Consider the following 19,473-nt stretch of genomic DNA (forward strand, 5'->3'; position numbering starts at 1 on the left):
ACGGCTGCCGAACCTTCACGAGAAGAGATAACAATGTTATTGTAAATATGCATGTTTTTCGTTTTTAAATTTTAAACTTTGTTTTTAACTTTTAAATGTTTTTAACTTTTAAATGTTTTTAACTTTTAAAATGCCGGTTTCCGATGTTGGAGCGCACGCGAACGTTTAGGAAGATGGGAAGAGTTAGGAATGTCGGATGTGCAACGCCAAGCATGCTGGTTCGGTGTTTAGTTTTATGCGTATAAATGAAAAACTCAAGATAACGCTAAATAAAAAAAAACATTATTATTTTGTTTTGGCACAAACTACTTGTGAGCCGAAAACAGCATTTCTATAATGACGAGGGGTGCTTCAAAGTACTTGTCAGTCAATGCTGCAACTACCTCGTTGCGTCACTGGAAATATCAAATTAAAATCACGTTATCCGGAATGTACCGCATTCTTTGTCACTTGCGAGGTGGACTGCATGAATTCCTGGCCGATCTTTTGTTCTTGAAGAATAAACTATTGAGGAAACCACACTCACAAAGCTGACAAGCACACAGTTACCATGGCGCCTACTCCGCTCCTCGCCGATGGTAACAGCACGACCGATGGTAACAGCACGACCGCACGGCGTCCATTTGCAATCCATGTCCCCGTCGTGTTCTCGCACGTGCGCAGACGTTTGCCGAATTTGTGCCGAATCTTTGGAACTTTGCCGAAGTTCCGCGGATTCGGTCTATCACTATTCATTTGCAACAGGCAAAACAACATGTCATTCCAGCTGTTTCAGCTGTTTTTCTACGAAGAAGGTAGTTGGAAGTCCAAGGAGGAAAAAAATAGAGCTTTCTTGTCAAACCAGAAGTTCACAGTCAGCTTCGAGGCACGCAGTTTTAAAAAAGAAACTTTTGACACGTGGCTAGATCGAACTTTTTTTCGGCAAACAAATAACACCTTGGCCGCGCCCCAGGCTTACAACATACGGTACGAAGGCTCTGGGAAAAGAGTACCATATAGGGAGTTGGGCACAAATTTTCTAATCACGTATTCGACAAATCGTCTCTGATATAAGGAGTCTTAGGGGAAGTGCCCAGGAGGGAAAAGATTTACGAAGGAATAAATCGGCTTCCACCTGAAATGGAGCGCAGCTGGCGCCCTCTAGGGGATTCATGAGAGCTGAAAGAATCCGGTTGGTCCGGGATTCGATACCGGGACCTCTCCAAGACTAGCGGAACGCTCTACCAACTGATCTAACCAGAAGCTGGCAGTCGGCAGAGCAAATACATGTTAACAGTTGCCACCAGTCGCCCAGAGAGCGCTAGATGCGCTCCATTTCAAGGGGAAGCCAAGTAATTCTTACGTAAAGCTTTTCAACCTTGGGGACTTCCCCTAAAACTCATTATATTAAATATTTAACGACTGATTTGAACTCTCCGGTGTCTATGATCAAGACCGGTAGCAATTGCTGACATCGGCTTGCTCTACTGTCTGGCAGCTCCTGGTTAGCTCAATCGGTAGAGCGCTCAGCTAATCTTGGAGAGATCCCCGGGTCGAATGCCGGACTAGGCAGATTTCTTTAGCGGCCACCAGTCACCCAGAGCTCGCGAGCTGCTTTCTATTTCAGGTGGAAGCCGATTTATTATTACGTAAATCCTCTCCACCTTGGAGACTTCCCTTTAAAACTTGTTTTATCAGAGATCTTCTCCACCTAGGCGCCTAGAGGGTGGGAGTCAATTTCTTCTTACAAAAATATTTTCCTGAGAGCGCTTACCTAAATTTACACGCGTCAACGATCTCCTTGAGAAAACCAACAATCACAGATGGCCGCCTCTCATGACTCTATACCAGAAACGAAGGCAAGTGTCCCGCCAGTTTTGCCCGAATGTCCGCGCACTGTAATTATTCTGTGCAACAAAGTGTGCAAAAAAAGAAAACGCGCCAATAAACAAGTGGTTGATATCGCGTAAAAAAAATCGCTATACGAACTGCCGGAGAAATAAATGCGATGGGCTTAATGCCACAAAATAATGCGGCGGAAGAGAACTGGCTCTAAGTTAGATTTACGAAAAACAATTGTCACAAATCACGTAAACTTTGTAGATACTACTTCGACCGCATTGTAACTCTTGACGCACATACGTGAGTCTGGCGACAAGAAAAATGTTGCACTGGCCGTTGCTTTAGCAAAACTGACAAGTCATGGCTTTACCTCCGTGATACTTACCTTTACGATTCGGCTGTGTCTTCGCACCAGTAAACGCTTTGATTACGCCTGTGCTGCAGAGGTACACCGAAGTATCTCGTGGCCGTCGAGCCACAAGTTGATTTTTGTCGAACTAATCAATTTGCGTAGTGTGAAGCCAGTCTGCTGGCGCCACGCTACGGCAGGTGTTCCCGAGAAACAGTAATCAGATTTCAGCAGCTGCGCGCCGTGCGGACAGTGTGCTCGGCAAACAGGCTGTGAACCGAGTTTGGGTCACAGGAAAGCCTTTACTGAGTGCTCCTAATGGCAAATAGAGGCGCTTCATCGGCGACAGCGTCTCTTATAGGGAGCCATTCTATGGGCAGGTCAGTATTACAGTATGTCGTGCACCTAACCTACTACGTAGAGTCCTTTGGGGTATCGAGTGGTGTTTCTGTTGTTTGTCTGCAGTTTATTGGGTGGGGGTCCACCACGTGGCGTCGGTCAGGTTAAAACTGATTTGTATGTTCCGGCCAGAGAGAAAGGGGGTGGACCCCTACATAAGGCGGAGACACGCGCGAAAGTGCGGTTTTGGTATGGACTTGAGCGCCTCATCGCGCGTCAATGATACTAGGATCCCTGGCTTTGTTAAATTACCGACGTACATAGTTTGTAAAAATTAATTATAAATTAAACCTTCGTAAACATCACCCTCTGGAACCGCTCTGCAATTCGTCCTCGTCCTCCATCTCATTATCGAACCACCTGAGGTACGCCAGCTCTCTCTGCGCCTGGCCACCATCGCCACAGCATCCAACGAATCTTTACTCTCATGTTGTCATTGAGCCTAGGCATAAAAGATATTTCTTCGCATCATCCTGTTCTTCTGCAGTGAGTGGAAAACGCAGTTTCAATGCTAGAGAAAACAGATGCAACCCATTCGAGGCCGTATTGAGGCAATTAAACAAACGCATGACCACCTTCGAGTCCGTCCCGGAGGCACGAAAAGAAAGTTTTTATGTATCTTTAGAGCACGAATAAAAAAAAAGTGTTTTAGTTTTGTCTAAAAACTTAGGAAAGTTCATAAATAATAACCCATTTCAGCTCAAAACATGCCCCACATTTCGTGTGGATCATGATAATGTAGGCCTCAGGCAGTGTCTATAGACTGTCTTTTGTATGATGTATTAGAAGTGGAACCGCGGCTTAAATGCATATACAAAATTCTGCACCGCACGCAGTTTACATTGCAAGACATTTTTCTCAAAATGAGGACATTTTTTAAGTACCTATGCATGTAGCCTTTCTTTACTTAACAGCTGATCAGGTCTTTGGGATCGGTGACAGCGTCCATTATCGCACCGCAGTTATAAGCCCACGGAGCGAAAGCTCGCTCTACAGAACCCAGGATTCTTGGGTTCATATCCCCACCTCTGCCCGCTTCAATCTGGATGAGCATCGTACCGGTAGGCGGTCGTGTATCACTACTGCGTGATGCACCTTAAAGAACCCCAGCCAAGCAGTCGCACGACGTTATAGACATGTTTTCGTGCTGGTCGACTAGTCTGCGCATTTTATATAATAATATTGTATATCTTAAACTGTAAACATAAAATAAAAAAAAATTGTCAATCAAAATTGATCTTTTTAATTAACATCAACTCAATAATACAGTCACCAGAAGATCTGAAACTCGAACACTATTTCTTTTAATATCACCAACGTTATTTGGCGGTTGAGGTAATACTAAGAATAACATAACTCACCTCTTCTGAAATTGTTTTTTGGCACTATCCAAATGGACATATTTTATTATGACGTTATAATCGCCTATTCGATTATCTACCTATGCAACAGTCCGCACCATTGTTTCAGGTTGGCCACAATGTGCGTAGCCAACACACTGCAGCGCACTGAGTCTTTTAGTGTAACCATGCTTCTCTAGCGCATTCAAATTTTATATGCGATTTTCACAATAACCAATATTTTTCAACAAAATAATATGTCTTATTTGACAATCGCAGCTATTTGATAATATCTGCGATTGTCAAATAAATTACCCTGATGAAAAAAAGTTTGTCTCCGGCACCAAGAAAGACGCGGCTCGCACGAGTTTGCGCGGTTACCATGAATTGAGCATGCAACAACGTGAACGGATCGGAATCAATTTGCGCTCAGATATAGTTTGGCAGGTACATAGCTCCCTCCATTGCATGTACACAACGTTATGCCCTCTATATATCTCGCAGTCGGTCTGAGATATGCATACATCCCCATGCACCCAGATGTACAGTTGTCCTTCGCCAATTCTACCGAGGCATGAGGAGCAAAGCCTATGCGGAGAACAAGTCGTCTGCTTCTCGCACAGGGGTTGCGGTGACGTCAGAGGAACGCCGAGCTTTGATTGGCTTTGATTGAAAGGATAAGGAGTAGACCTCAAAGCTAGACGCCTCGAGGCCTACCCGTTTTTTTTTGTTTTTCAACCAGCCAATAAGAGCTCGGCGTTCTGACATCATGGTAACACTTATGCGAGGAGCAGACGAACTGGCGCTCCGCCATTCGGTTTCCACAAGTTTCCAAATTAACACTCTGGATAGATTTACTCGAATGTGTCGCATGGCAGCTGTATACCAGTAACCCCACCGGGATGAACACTCTGAGCGGAGCATTTTCAGGTGTCGCTTCGTTCGTCCGCACGCTACGACATGTCCAAAGTTCGGTTCACATGGCTGATAGTTTTTCGCCCCCTGGATGTCTGTTCACGTCCGTCTGGCGGAGCGCAGCTCGTGTGGATCTAGGCACCGCGCAGGAGCACCACACCGACCGCAAGGACGAGCCACTGCCACAGGGACGAGTGCGAGGCGGCGCCGCCGGCGAGGAACGCCGCCGTGGCCTCGTCGAGGAAGGCTTCCGACACGAGCCTGGCGGGGCTCTTGTCCTTGCAGTCGCTGAATTCCTTGCGGATGCACTCCATCTGGGCACGGAAGGACCTGCGCACACGGAGCCACGTCGCTTATCCACTCCCTGAGGATGCGATACTGTGGTACCTTGTGTTACGTAGGTTGGCTATCTACTCTGCATAATCAGCTTTTGGGACTTTGAAACTTCGTTTCAGCTTCGGTCCGAGCGCAGCCGATGTTATAAGCCGAAGGGCCAATCAAAGAGCGCAAAAAGCGCAGCGTCATGACGTGCTCTCCGCTCTTGATAGGACTAGCCGGCGGAGGAGCGCGCACAGAGAGACGGCGAATACCGGCTGGTCCTATGAACCGCAAAGAGCACGCCATGACGTTGTGCTTTTTTTGCTGTTTGATTGGCCCTTCTGCTGGTAACATCGGCCGCGCTCGGACCGAAGCTGAAACGAAGTAGAGGTATGGAGCGAAGAAATTTAGATATCTCAAGTCCTTTCTAAAAATACCCCGGGGTAGCAGAAGCCTATACCCAATACGAAGGTAATAGTGATACTTCATGAGCCACTGTGGCGTGCACATAATATTCGAAGCAATCAATCCTCGCATGACAAAGATGCTTTGATTGGGGCCAACTAGCCCAAATCCAAGCATTGTTACTCGCATGGCAAAGAAGAGTTAGCGTCGCTGCACTCTAAAAAAAGCTCGTGCGTCGAAGAGCCAATCAGCGCAGCTTACAAAGGCAGCTTAGCGAATGACGATGCCGAAACATATCTTTAGACCAGAAAACGCAGTCTGAGTTGTGACATTAAGCAATGCAAAACGTCACGCTTGCGTTGCTCAATGTCACAACTCAGTCTGAGTTTTTTTGGACTAAACATATGTTTCGGCATCGTCCTTCGCGGAGCTGCCTACCTAAGCTGCGGTGAATGGCTCTCCGAGTGTTACGCGGAAAAGTAGACGCGGGCTTTTTTTTACAGTGTGGCCACGCGTACTGATTTCTTCCAATAGGCTGCAGTCTCAATTCAACGCCACAGACTATACTCTGTTTCACCTTATGATGTACCACAGGAAAGGCCACAAGCGCGAGCTCCTTGCTCTAGGGTACATCTCGGCGGCACAAGCTCTCGTGACTTAAGAGCGGCTGCCAACGCTATGAGCTCGCGCTTCTAGCGTTCGCTGCGGTACAACATAAGGTGAAACGAAGTATAGAAGCCGCAACAGCTGGAAACGGTAACTTAAAAGAATGTGACGTCCGTCCAAGCCGTTTATACGTCGCACGAACGTAGGTAATTCAAGCCGTCTGGGACTACCGAAACCGCTACCTTTCTTTTTTTCAGTTATGCTTACTTGTGCACTTCCTCCATAGATGTGGCCGTGTCGGCCGAAGTCACGTTCCGCACGTAGTCGCGGGAGCATTCGTTGATTACGTCATCGTTGGGATTGCATCCGTCCTTTTGGAAGGAGTCCGCAAACTCTGGAAAAGGTTACAAGGGTCACCAAGACGATCTCCTAGCGAGCTAACAGCAACTGAGAGAAAAATGATCTTCCGCCACAAAGTACACTCAATCTAAGTACGCATCCAGGCCGCATAGATGAGTGCGGTTATTGAGTTCCCTCTTACAGTATTCATGACGCATACAAACAACGTAATGGGGTGTACAAGAAAGCGCCGTGTAAACTATTCCTCAGTGAGCTCGCATCTGGAAGTCATTACATAGTTTTATCCTAGACAAGCGCCCTTTAGGTAACAACAATTGGCTACTCCAGTGAAATCGACGGCACCTGGTCGCTAGAACAAAACGCTGTGGCAGCAGATTCTCCCACCAGCCTTCTCGAGCAAATCAGATATTTACAGGGCCTGGCGGTCTCAAGACGAAACCGCGCAAGCAGGTTCGAAAACACGCGATGAAAATCACCACCAGTCACTTATAGGATGAGAGCTTCAGGGCGTTTAAAATTATTATACCGGCCTCAAGCACGCGCTCGTTTTCCTCTGTCGTGCTTTAGCTCTACGTTTCGAGGTTCATGAGACGCCGAAGTGTCGTCAAGGGTAAGAAGATCGCCCTGGAGGCAACTGAAACGCATCCTTGCCGTTCTCTTCTCGTCAGTGACCGTAGCAAGGTGGCGTTCTTTAATATGTCCCAACGTCACGGTCAATACGTATCTTCGAACTTGTAAGCCAGCGTCAGTGACATTTTACAAATGGGATCGGTAAACTGAAAAAAAGACATGTGAAAGCAATTCACTTACAAAAAATGCTCATAACTAACTCTATCAAATATGTCCTTCCAGCAGGCAGTGAGTTACACTGTCGCCAGAGCAGTATTAAAAAAAATTGCAGTAAGATATCCATTCTCAGCGGATACCCTGGTAAAATGGGGGATCGGTGATCGGAGACTCGAAAGTGTACATAGGTAATATTAACTTTTCGCGGGAAAGCACTTACCGAGGAGCTTCTTGCGACTGTTGGCGCACAGGAAACTCCTCGCCTTGGAGAAGGCGTCGATGTTCTTGGCGAGGGCAGCTCTGGCTTTCGCCGAGTAGCAGGAGCTCGAAGTCAGGTTGCTCTTGCAGTGCAGCACGCTTTCGTACGTCCTGCCCCAGAACAGCGGCACATCGACACACACTGTAAAGGCTTTTGCCGGTCGGTGCGAGTGATGTCCCTCCCACTTCCATGTAAAGTTTTCGCTAAGAAGAAAGCACTTAGACCGAAAGACGCGCAATAATGTTTCGATTAAATTATATTCTTGGTCTAAGATACACGGAGTAAACGCCTTTTAACGCGAAAGCGCTTACATTCATGTAAGTGTACAACAGCAACAAAAAATGATGTATTTAAACATTATGTTTTATATAAACCAAGTCACCTGCACTTCCAGCGTTTCCGTTTCGTGAATTTTGTATCGCGCGTTACTCCCGCAGGGGCCCGGAATACACCGCGAATAACCAGAAACACGAATGATTGGTCCTTGTTTAGTCGCTTAAACAAATGGGAAAAGCAATGGGCATCATTCTGCAACGGTTGTGTAGTCTCGTTGGCAAAAAGTCGCGCATTCTTTTTGCACTGAGACCGCATTAACATCAGTGCATGATAGCGACTGCGATTCTCGTTTATTGAACTAATTAAGATAAGAACCATGAGTGGTATCCAATGTGCAGCGCGGGTCATTGTACATGCAGTTACCTCTGAGAGTGCATGATAACCTTTTCGCCGCAGCTTATTTTCTTGCGGATTTTTAAATCGTTCACTAATTCGGGAAGTTGATCGGCGATAGCTCTAGTTGATCGGCGATAGCTCTAGTTGATCGGCGATAGCTCTAGTGATCTTGTAGGATACTGACTAGCGGGTTAAGCTAAGGCGCACCTGCAGAACGTGGCGTCGAAGTCCTGCGGCCTCGTGCGGATTTTCTCGAGCAGTTCTCCAGCCACAGTGTTAGGGCTCACGATGTCCTTGAGGCAGTCCGTGATGCGGGTCATCTGCGTCTGGCACTCGCTGGGACGCGGCACCGCGCTGCCGCTCTCTGAAAAGTCGCAGACGCACTGCTCGTCTACGTCACACAAAAAACATCGCTGCAGACCTGACGTCAGACACTCCTCAAGTACGTTCTAAGGCTTTATACGTGCTTCGGGCATGTCTAAAGACAGTAGGACCAATGGGACCATCTTACATTGAAGGCCTCAGAAGACAGCATGACTAATGGGACTGCCATACAAGGAAGGCCTCAGAAGACAGCACGACCAATGAGACCATCAGGCAAGGAAGGCTTTAGAAGACAGCATGACCGATGGGACCATCATACAAGGAAGGCCTCAGAAGACAGCATGACCAATCGGACAATCATACAGGGAAGGCCTCAGAAGACAGTATGAACAATGGGACTACCATACAAGGAAGGCCTCAGAGATTGTTTGTAGACTGTCATTTGTATCATGAATTAGCAGTCTGACTACGGCTTTAGCGATATGAACAAGTGTTTGGCGGAATACCCGAAGACCAGAATTCTAATCTCCGGCCTAACTTCATGAACAAAAAGTAAGGGCGCAAACGAGCTGGTGTACATTGCACATGGTTGAAAAAACCCCGAGACTGCGGGTAAACGAGACAACACTAAAAAGTCTCTAACTTCATCGCGGTCTCGCAAAAAGCAGCGTGTTTGCTTAAACCACTCTGTCGAGAAAAAAAATGTCGAGGGAAGTAAAGAAGTTCCTCAACTTTTTCGCATTCAGTTAACCTTCGCTAAAGAATGAAGAGTTGGAGAGCAAGACAATTAGGAGGGCTAGTGGACCGACAATTGAAGGCACCGAAAATCGACGTCGATTGGATCCATTTTAAAACTTAGCGTCGTGAATTTGTTGGTAAAGTTGACTGAGAAATTTAATTCTTCAGAAGGACCAATCACAGTTGGGCATCATATGATCATGTGAATACTTTATAGACCTTAATTTCTAGGCGCATTTCAATTTTGTCTATGTCGAAAGAGTCATATTGCCACGAATGACAATTGGCGAGGCGGTAAATAACGAAAGAAACTAAACGTTTAGTATAACAGGGGTGGAACTCATGAAATGTATTTGGGAGCAGCCACGGGAGCAGCTGAAACCGCTGTTTTGGAGCAGGTTGGGAGCAGCTAAAACTACATTCTGGAGCAGGCTAGGAGCAGCTCAGATCAGTTTTCACTGCACTTCAGCTTGTGTCTTAGACGAGCACGGGAGCAATTTCAATTGTGCTTAGCAGCACAGATGAACATGAGTGGTTAGGGACCTAGGTAGATGGGATAACAGCATAACAGATGCCAAAACTTGAAACTTTGTAAGCCTTAATGAGAACCAAAAAGCAAGTACCGTATGTTTCTGAAGATGGTGTCCTTGATATTTTCTGAGTGGCTTTCAGCTGCTCAAAATGCAAATCAGCACTGCTTATCGCACAACCCCCACGTGCTCAACATAGTAATTATATGTGCGAACCACATGACGTGCGTAGGCAACGGACGTGAAGTTGCGTGGGGGAACAGGGCAACAAATTTCGACTTTATCCTATTGTGCAACTCAATATCGAAGCAGCAGACTACAATTAACGGAGTTATCGTATTCAAAGCGATTAGCGGGAGCAAGGTTGAAGTACACCGAGCAGATCTACCGCTCGCGTGACAGCAGCTGGCCGGCAAGGTTTCGGATCGGACCGCGTTTCAGTTCTATCAAATCGCAATTATCTTGCGGGAATGCGGTTTCAACTTCTAACGATCAAGTACTAAAAGGAGTATTTTGCTCATTTGTTTTCAATTGGCTGACGTCCGGATCCCGGGCTGCAGAGCCTCAGGCAATCTGACGCTTAACGACTCGACCTCACCTCGGCCGACTTGCTTAACAGCTTATGGTTGAAGAATAACAGTCCAGTCGCAGGTGTAGCGATTCGAATCCGATCCCCGAGTTTTTTTCGCGCGCTTCCGACTCGGGATACACAGGGAGAATAAACAGAACAAAGGATTGCAAGGCCGACCAAGCTAAACGGGCTAATTGTTGCCAATCGAGTCGATAGGAACCGAAACCAAGACAAAATATTTTTTTCTTTGGCGCACGTTGTGCGATTTGGTGCATAATGGCGCAAGGTATTGGCTGTGGCGCAGTTTCCGTGAAATGGCGCAGGATGGCGCAGACAAATGCGTCTGGCGCAAAATGGCGCAAATGGCGCAGCCGTTCCACCCCTGGTATAATGAACTTGTTCCAAAACAAAAGCAAAAGTGAAGAACGGAGGGTAATAGGACGGCGTCGATGTCGTCGAATGCCGACATGAGCGCAGAGTCGAGCGCTGGCGAAAGATTGACTCCGTACGGTGCCACGCGGCTTCTTTTGGGCCTTCCCTGAGTGCCTACAACATTTTACATTGTTCGTTCTGGAACTATACATTCTGAGCATGAACAAGCTACACGGTTCTTCAGCGGTTCAGAATTTTCTCCTATCATAAAGAAAAAAAATAAACGACAAGTAGCGGTGGGATTCGAACTTCGGCCAACTGTGTGGGAGTGAAGTGTGCTGCCTACTTGGCTAGCTGCGCACGCGGTAATACATGCTGCTCCAGCTGCCATCACTGCCACCAGTCATTTCCAGCGTCTGAAGAACGGACGGCTGCTGTGTCACATATTGATCTTATGACAGTAAAGCTTGTAATCTGTTCTTTGGCAGGCGTCTATTCGTCAGCAACCGAAAATGTAACAGCAAACACATTCTTTGTGTGTATGTTTGTATCAGTCTTTTCAAGCACCGAGTTTTCTTCGTACAAACTGTAATTGGCTCCCCGACCGCACCGTAGAAAACTAGACACGTAGACAAAGAATTAAAGACGTTTAGAATACCCTCTAATGCTGAATTAGAGCGCAGCTCTTGAGGAGGAGGAGGGGAGGATACGGAGAGGAGGCATAACTTCGTCGTGACTTTTACGACCGTGACGTCAAGCGTGGCGTCATTATGGGAAACGTCCCATGATGCAACGCGTGGGTCACGAGTGCGACCCACGCGTTGCATCATGGGACGTTTCCCATAATGCAACGCGCGGGATCGACGTCACTCGTGACGTCACGTGTGACGTCAATATGGGAAACGTCCCATAATGCAACGCGGGGGTCACGAATGAGACCAGCGCGTTGCAATATAGGGCATTTCCCATAATGCACCGCGCGGTTACGCCGACGCCGACGGCCACGCCACTCAAGCCGGAAACAGGCGCCTAAGAGTTGCGCTCTAAACAATTTTGTACTTATAGAATGTGCTATCATATTGACTTAACGCGTAGCAATGTAAACATCCGACGCTTTTATATTCTGTTCTGGCAACTTGCCAAAAACCAGCGTTCAGTAGGGGGTGCTCACCATCGTGCTCTTCGATGGCGTCGCAACCGGTGGCGTTGAGGGCCACGTCTACGATACTCAGCAGGGCGCCCTTCATGGCGTGCAGTGCTTCCGAGTTGTGGCAGATATCGAAGACGCCAACAGCACACTCGCGAACCTTGCCCACCACTCGCCTTAATGAACCGAAGAAAAAGAAAAACGAGTTTTCAGTCAAAGTGCATTGCGTTTTAATCTTTATGACCGTTCTCATCACAGTTAGCGCACCACTTCCAAGACGTTTATATTTCTTATTTGCGGCGTCAGAGGGAGACATTGCGGGCATTGGACTCAATGCAGAGCCTGTACTGTCGCAGAAAAATCAGTTTTTAGCAACTATTAAGGTTTGCAGAGAGTACGTCGAGAAGTGTTGGCGGAGCTCACCTGCAAGTACTCTCGTTGCGGAAGGAGCGGATGTAGTCCGTCAGATTGCCATACACGTTTAGGCTCTTGCTGATGCACTCGAAGGCGTAGTCCACGTGGAAACACCGGGCCGAAGGCACCAGCGGCGTTGAGAAAATACCTGCGTGCGCAAAGCAGTCACCGCGTCAGTCTCCCGGTACGCGAACACAAATAGAAATTATTTTGATTAATGAATCCACTAGATCAAGTTAAGTTCTTTCTGTGTCCGACCTGATTGCTGGCTGTACCGAGTACCTTTTTTTTTCAAGGGCGCAAAGTCACGTCGCACTTTGCAGCCTTTCCCTTTACCTCCTATCCAGATGTTAAAAAAAGAAAAGATAAAGAAAGGTTACCGACTTTACAGCGCAATACTAGCACATACACAGCGCGCCCAACTCGCCCAAAATATCAGTAAAAAATACTGACATCGTATTCTTACCCAGGTAGCTCAAGAGGCCCCCGGTTGTATATAAGCCTGTTAAGACGTCTTGGAGACAGGCACAAGTGTTTTAAAAGTCCCAAGCAGCTTTTTTAAAAAATAGGTGAACACCTCTTTACCACGTAGAGGAGTGCTGGACCATGTGGCGCGATACTGCTCGCGGCTGGAATTAGAACTACGAATAGTCATTATCGGTTTGGATCCGGCTGACCCAAGATCACTCTGAAAGTTGCTTTAGAAAAAGCCTAATCCCTACCAGGAAAGCATGCTTTTATTAAAAAAAGGAAACAAAAAAACTTCACGCAAGTATTTGGAACACTGCGCGCGACGTAGCTGGAGCGAGACGCGTGTAAACAGTCGATGCCGAAGTGTACCCTCGACACGACACCACGATGCAGCTGGACCAAGAGGCGGAGTCAACTTGGCAGTAGGCCAACTTTGCAGCAGCTGTCGTTTCCGAAACGCTCAAACGGCAACAAGTGTTCGAGACATTTTGTCGCTGTTTAGACGCTTCTCTATGCGGAGGGCAAGTTCGTCTGCTGCTTGCGCAGGGGGTAGCGGTGACGTCAGAACGCCGAGCCCTGATTGGCTCATCGCGACCCTCTATCTGAGCGTCGTCTGCTCCTTTGCAACGTCGTCTGCTCCTTTGCAACGTCGTCTCCGTCTGTCTTACCTTTCCTGCGACTTTCGAAAGTACAGAGGCCAGGGTCACAAAACGATCTTACGCCAAAAATATGCGTAAGACAAAACTTGAGAACAAATTCGTATTCACGAAACGAAATTTTCGTAAGTTTGGCGCAGGTTACGACGAAATCCTACGACAGCTCCGAAGCTGTCTTAATCAAATCAGCATGGCCGACAGCGTCGCGTTCGCGACGACCAACAAACGTTTATTTTTCTACGTACGCTTCTCACGTGTCCCGACTTCAAGCACCAAGCAAAAAGTAAAAAGTACTTGGAACAGACCACGAGGAACAAGAACGCCGGATCAACAAACACCCGGGAAAAGCTCCAACGGCCACGATTCCACCGACAACGACCAAGCAAGCACGGCAGATAGGCCTAGCAGGCACTCCGACTCGGCGACCGTCTGCCCACGACCGGCTGGCGTGCTGAATGGAATATGCCCGCGCGACCCTTGTGAACCCTTCCCGTTTTATACTTTGGTCGCTGACCTCAATTTTTGATGAGGAGGTCAATCTCTTCCTCTTGTCATCTCCTTGTTTTCCGAGGCAACGGTGACTCGCCGGTAGAAAAGCAGTGAATCTCCGGCAGACACAGGAAAGGTAAAGCAGCCATCGCTTTGACTAGCAGACGTAAAGCAGACGACGTTAACTGCGCCAACCCGCCGACGCCGTTTGAGAAGTCTCGCCGCACACGAAAGGAGGGAAAAAGTATTTGGGAGGGAACTTGCGGGCACTAACCACCCTCACCTCTCGGTTCTTAGCAAACAAACCTCGGCGCCTCGGGACACCTCGCCAGTAAGTCCTTTGACGTCCCTCCTTGATGCGCGTCGGCTAGTTGTTAAACAAAAACAACGTAACGCTCGAGTTATTTCGTCTGCACCCTCTGAAAGACGAAGTCGAGCTCGCTCGACTTCCGAAAGCCGCAGGAAAGGTAAGACAGACGCAGACGACGTTGCGAGCAGACGAAGTTTCAAAGGAGCAGACGACGCTCAGATAGGGGGTCGCGATCAGCCAATCAGGGCTCGGCGTTCTGACGTCACCGCTGCTTCCTTTCTCATGCGCAGAAGACGAAAATAAGCCCACTTGCGAGGCGTATATGATTTTTTTTTTCAAACGCTTTTTGACGCCGACTTTAAATAGCTGCGTTTTGAAATGCGCGGCATCCTTATCAGTTGGATTGCGCATCGGCAGCCTTCTTGGTCCTTTTAAGCCGTGGTCGCACTGCTAATACATCGCACAGAAGACAGTCAACATTCCTGTGGTCATGCAAAAACTGTCTGCAGGCATGTTCGAGGCATGTATTGTGCAAACATGCCCAACGGGATTGAGGGGCGTCGGCAGCAAACACCCTGTATGATGCATGAGCAGAGCGACTGCGACCTTGGTGGTGTCCTAACCTGTCTCCAAGGGAAATGAGTCGGTCGGCGGCGGCTCGAGCGGCGCCCTCTTATCGCCGCTCCTGAGCCGGCGTCCGGACGCCCCCCGGCGTCCGGGGGGCGTCCGGATCCACCCATCCTGGGGAACGTGCGTGGGGCGACCAAGGAACGCAAGTAACCACTGCAAAGCTACTCGAAGCCGAAGCCCCACACAAGCCAGCATTGGCTTATGTGGGATTTACATTTGAACTGTATTAAAAAAAAGGAGAAATAAAGATTGCTTTGTTTTGCATTGTATAGTCTTTTTTATCTTTTCTACTTTTTTTCACTATCGATACTAGTTGTACTAGTTGTCAGCGCGTTTTACAGTGTCACTTAGCAGACAATCGATGCTTCAGCAATCAGTGAGACACCGTTGAAAACTAATGAGTACCCTTTGCAGGCATCGCACGGGCGGCACCCATATCTAGCCCACCTTAATCAGGTCAGGCCTTTCGATGTTTGCCACAGCCCAAAATAACGGATGGTAGTGGCTGTAGGTTCTGTGAAAGGCAGTAGCTTGCGCCATCTAGTCTATCTGTGCTTCTGACCATGATAACACCGTACACTCTAATAGAGGCTGTATTGGGGTACACCCCTTGTCCCATATAGGACACCCCAAAACTGCATTTCGACGTTCTGCCCACCGACGTCGAGCTGGCGATATCAACTTTTACGGGTGGCTTGAGAGTCGACCCATACAACTTATTAAAATAGCTAATGTACTCATAAAAGGCTACATTAAAACAATCAAGGTTTTTTTTTTTTTCTTTTTTGCCCTGCTGCAAAACCTCAGTAATTTTGTTTCGTAGTCTTTGATATGCACGATAGCTATTTAGTACATTTTATCCAACAGCTATCAAGCCGATTGTAAAAGTTGGTATCGCCGCCTCGACGTCAGTGGACAGAACGACAAAATGTAGCTTGGGGAGTTACATGTAAGACAAGGGCTGTACACCCCCTATTGCTTAGAGTGTATTTGCAAAGACTGTTCCGCTTATTTCTTCTCCTAAAGACACAGAAACACAAAATCCCCATCGTTTCCTCACATCTTGATAACTTCTTAGCTGCCGGCCGTGAGACTTTTTGTATTCAGTCAAAAAATAAATCTGGGATCGGACAACTCACGGACGTTGGTTTCGCTGCAGAGAGCCCCAATGACGTCCTCTATGGGTTTCTTCCAGGGGTCCCCGGAACTGCAGGTTTCTGCGAAGCTGCCGCAGCTCGAGAACATGGTCGAATTCGCGTCCGTCAGGCGGCTGATTGAACATGCAAGAGGTGAAACAAAATCCTTTATGACTAGTGAACAGATCATTCAAACCAATAGGTTAGTTGGGCTGATCCATGTATAAATCTCCGTAAAATGACAGCAACTGAGAAGCGGAAACTTTACAACACGCAGTGCTTTATTTGTTTTAGAATCCGTTCACAAAACCTCAATTTGTCTGGAGCCTTTTTTGAGAAATACGTCGGCAAAGGTCATTAGAACGGTGGTAAAAAATCCGAGGGTACAAATTAGGATAACACATCTTGCAGTTAAATTGACATTCTTTTTCACCTTTCCACAAAAAAAAAAAAAAAAGAGAACTGAAATTTATTTTACCCCGCAAGCAACTCACGGCGTCAATCCGTTTGACCGATGCTTAGTCTTCGACTTCAGTATATTAATAGATGCCTCCAAGAAATGTTTCCACACTTGAAGAATATTTCCACACTTTTCGAGCTAGTTCCTCTGTTGTTATACGAGCTCGCGCTCAAGAACCCAGGAATTCTGGGTTCCATCCCCACCCCTGCCTGTTTCGATCTGGATGAGCATCGTGCCGGCGTATGGTCGTGTATATTACTACAGCATGATGCACGTTAAAAACCCCAGGCTAGCGGCTGTACCGCACTGGCTAAATTTCTCATCTACAGCTGGGAGACTCGTCGCCCGTTGAGGCAGACCAAGTTCTAGGCTGTATAAACATACACACAACCCAATCTTTTTTTTTCTTTTTGTTACACGATACAAAGGTCGCCTCACCCGCACAAGTGTCCCAGTCTGTTGTGGAGGTTTTCGGAGATGAGCTGCATGGACTCGTTGATGGCCGTCTCGTAGCAGCTGTCCATGAACGAGGTTTCACACACGTTGGGCGGTGGATCCTGCGCACTCGCTTTATGGAGAAACGACGGAAACGCATAACATTAGAGGGTTGGTTCTTCCAAACATCGACTGGCTGCGCATTCACTCACCAATGCCGAAAATGAGACACGTTGCCGCTAAGATCCCGTAGAAGACCGACATCTTGAAGCCTGAGAAGTTCGAGCGCTTTGTTGATGCGACTTGCTGGCGGCAGATTGGACTCGTAAAGAAGAGCGCCCTGCCTTTTTTTCTTTTTCTTTTTCTTTTTTTAACACTACAATCAAGTGGGAGAATCATACGTCATCGCTCTGCGGCTCGTCCGGTTCCGGCGACATTTCTCCGGTTCAACCGCGAGACACTTCCCAGTCGTTTCCCGTTACTTAGTGGCGAGGCAATTCGGTTACTGAATGCTGGCGACAAGGTTCCGGAGCGGAATTTGGTTTCGATCTTATATAAACTTTGCGTTCAGCCCTGCGCTGCTCTCTTGTCGGAGGGATATGCACGAGACGATAGGAGATAGTACGCAGTGCCATGGTAATAGCTAGGGTTCCACGTTTTCGGATAAGTATGAAAAAGACCGAAAAACAACTGCCGGTAAAACTTCCATGTAGATGGTTGAGCGTGTTGGTTTCTAATTTACGATAACAAAAGAGGGTCATGGCGGACAAACAGACAACACAACCTGTGTTGACTGTTTTTCTTCCAACTGTCTCTGACTGTCTCTCTTTCGTCATCGCGCCCCAGTGATACATCCGCCGTCCCCCATTGCACCTCCGGAAAGGGGCGACCCACCATAGCTTCGCTACCGAATTTCGTTATGACTAACAAGCAGCGTATCAGGCTGCAAGAGATGGCAATGTATCCTCGACATCTGCAGGCAGAAAGACGACGTTGTTTGGTGTCCCAAAAGAACTCGACAGATTCCGAACATGGGAACGGGCTCTACTTCGGCGCCGACCAATGCTTAGAAATAGGGTCAGTAGTAAGTGAGCTGCATTTTGGTGAACAATTTATTATGCGGCACTTCGCGATGGTGATCAACGGTAAAATAATTTTCTTCTTAATGTTCGCTGTGCGGCAGAGTGCCGTTGTGGCACTGCTGAGGGCATATCGAATCTAACGCTTCGTTCTGAACAGACTTACCATTTTCTCCAGCTGGACGAAGCGAGCTATCGTCACAGCTCCCCCCCTATGCCTCCCCTTCTAGCCCACCATAGCGCTGTGTGTACTTTTCTTTCTGTCCTTCGTTTTTTTTTTTGGGGGGGGGGGCATTGTTTATTTTTATCGATAACAGCTTGATATATTCGCTATGTACTCGGCATACAGATATAAATTGTTGTCCCAGTTATCGGAAGTTGAAGATGATTTGATTTCGTACTGACGTCTCGAACGGTCGAGTAGAGCCTCAAGTTATAGTTTCTCGTTTTGACCAACTTTGGTTTGTGTGAGGTTGACGATGTTCTAATAAAACGTAGAAATCAAGCCTCAATAATTCATAATCATAATAAATAAACCAATGCGGTATAAAACACGAAAAACTAAATTCACCGAGAGCCATAGCTATGGCTATAACTCAAAACTATAACTTATAACTATGTATGAAAACTACGAACGCATCAAAGAGCAGCCTCGGTGGCAAGATAAAAATAAATCTGAAGGGTAGTGAAATATTTGCGTATTTGCCGCCGCATAAACTTCCAGTGCGAAAACTCCATGTCCTCCCGCAGCGCATAACAATGAAGATGGACCAAAGTTTAAACGAATTTTTTTTTGCGGAAGTGTTATTTAAACTAGTTTTATAAAACTCGGTGTGCGTTGCAATCAAATGAGATATCTAATATGATCAAAATAAAAGAGGAATCGAGCAGGGGTCCACCGATATTAAAAAATAGAGGGCTTGTTTAAAAGTAAATATCAGTGAAACTTGAGGCGTCGGGGAGCGCTAAAGTCACTGGATCTTGGGAAAGTAGTGCCATTGCCTTTCCTGCCTGCTGTCAGGACACAAGCAGATGCTAACATACAGACATTTTGGTTCGGTTCGGTAGACGTTTATTGGCACAAGAAAACTGGTGATGTAGGCTACGGTAGGGCCGAATGGGGGTGGGTTGGGGAAGAGTTTAAAGGTTTTTTTCCTAAGCCGGTCTTCTTTAGGAAGTCAAGGACGTTAGTTAGAATAGATTTGCGTCGCGCTGTTTCGCCGACTGGATCGATCCAGTCACGAAATCTTGGGCATAAAGTAAAAAAGTCAATCACTTCGCATGGTGAATGGCTAATCGGTTTGATTTTCCATGAAAATCGCCACTTCCGTACAATCAAATCTTCGAAGCTTCGAAAGGGTCGTTCTGAACCAGTCACGCGAAGATCGCTAGGAAGCGTTATCGTATACAGAAAGCGTTCCTCGCCAATATAAGCGTCTTTGGCAATGTGCAAGCAATTCACTTATCAATCATGCTCATCT

General features: G+C 47.2%; 1 protein-coding gene across 1 annotated transcript; it reads right to left on the reverse strand.

Moving 5' to 3' along the window:
* Positions 1-3,851: 3,851 nt before the first annotated feature.
* On the reverse strand, positions 3,852-17,292 carry LOC8040909. Its single transcript, XM_029991498.4, has 9 exons — positions 17,126-17,292; positions 16,917-17,046; positions 16,022-16,152; positions 12,336-12,474; positions 11,937-12,088; positions 8,438-8,594; positions 7,520-7,668; positions 6,421-6,547; positions 3,852-5,154 (listed from the first exon to the last, which is right to left on the reverse strand). The coding sequence occupies exons 1-9, from the start codon at positions 17,175-17,177 to the stop codon at positions 4,959-4,961; spliced, it is 1,233 nt and encodes a 410-aa protein (XP_029847358.3). The 5' UTR covers positions 17,178-17,292; the 3' UTR covers positions 3,852-4,958.
* Between the last annotated feature and the right edge of the window lie 2,181 nt (positions 17,293-19,473).

Source organism: Ixodes scapularis, unplaced genomic scaffold (assembly GCF_016920785.2).
Source record: "Ixodes scapularis isolate PalLabHiFi unplaced genomic scaffold, ASM1692078v2 PGA_scaffold2__306_contigs__length_199485367, whole genome shotgun sequence".
NCBI classification, from domain to species: domain Eukaryota; kingdom Metazoa; phylum Arthropoda; class Arachnida; order Ixodida; family Ixodidae; genus Ixodes; species Ixodes scapularis.

Bases quoted from the DNA above. Each gene is read 5' to 3' on its own strand.
- LOC8040909 (XM_029991498.4), bottom strand. From the start codon at position 17,177: ATGTCGGTCTTCTACGGGATCTTAGCGGCAACGTGTCTCATTTTCGGC. The intron at 12,475-16,021 runs GTGAGTTGTCCG...TTGCGCACGCAG, and splicing joins CTGCAGCGAAACCAACGTCC to GTATTTTCTCAACGCCGCTG. The intron at 6,548-7,519 runs GTAAGTGCTTTC...AACCTTTTCCAG, and splicing joins CAGTCGCAAGAAGCTCCTCG to AGTTTGCGGACTCCTTCCAA.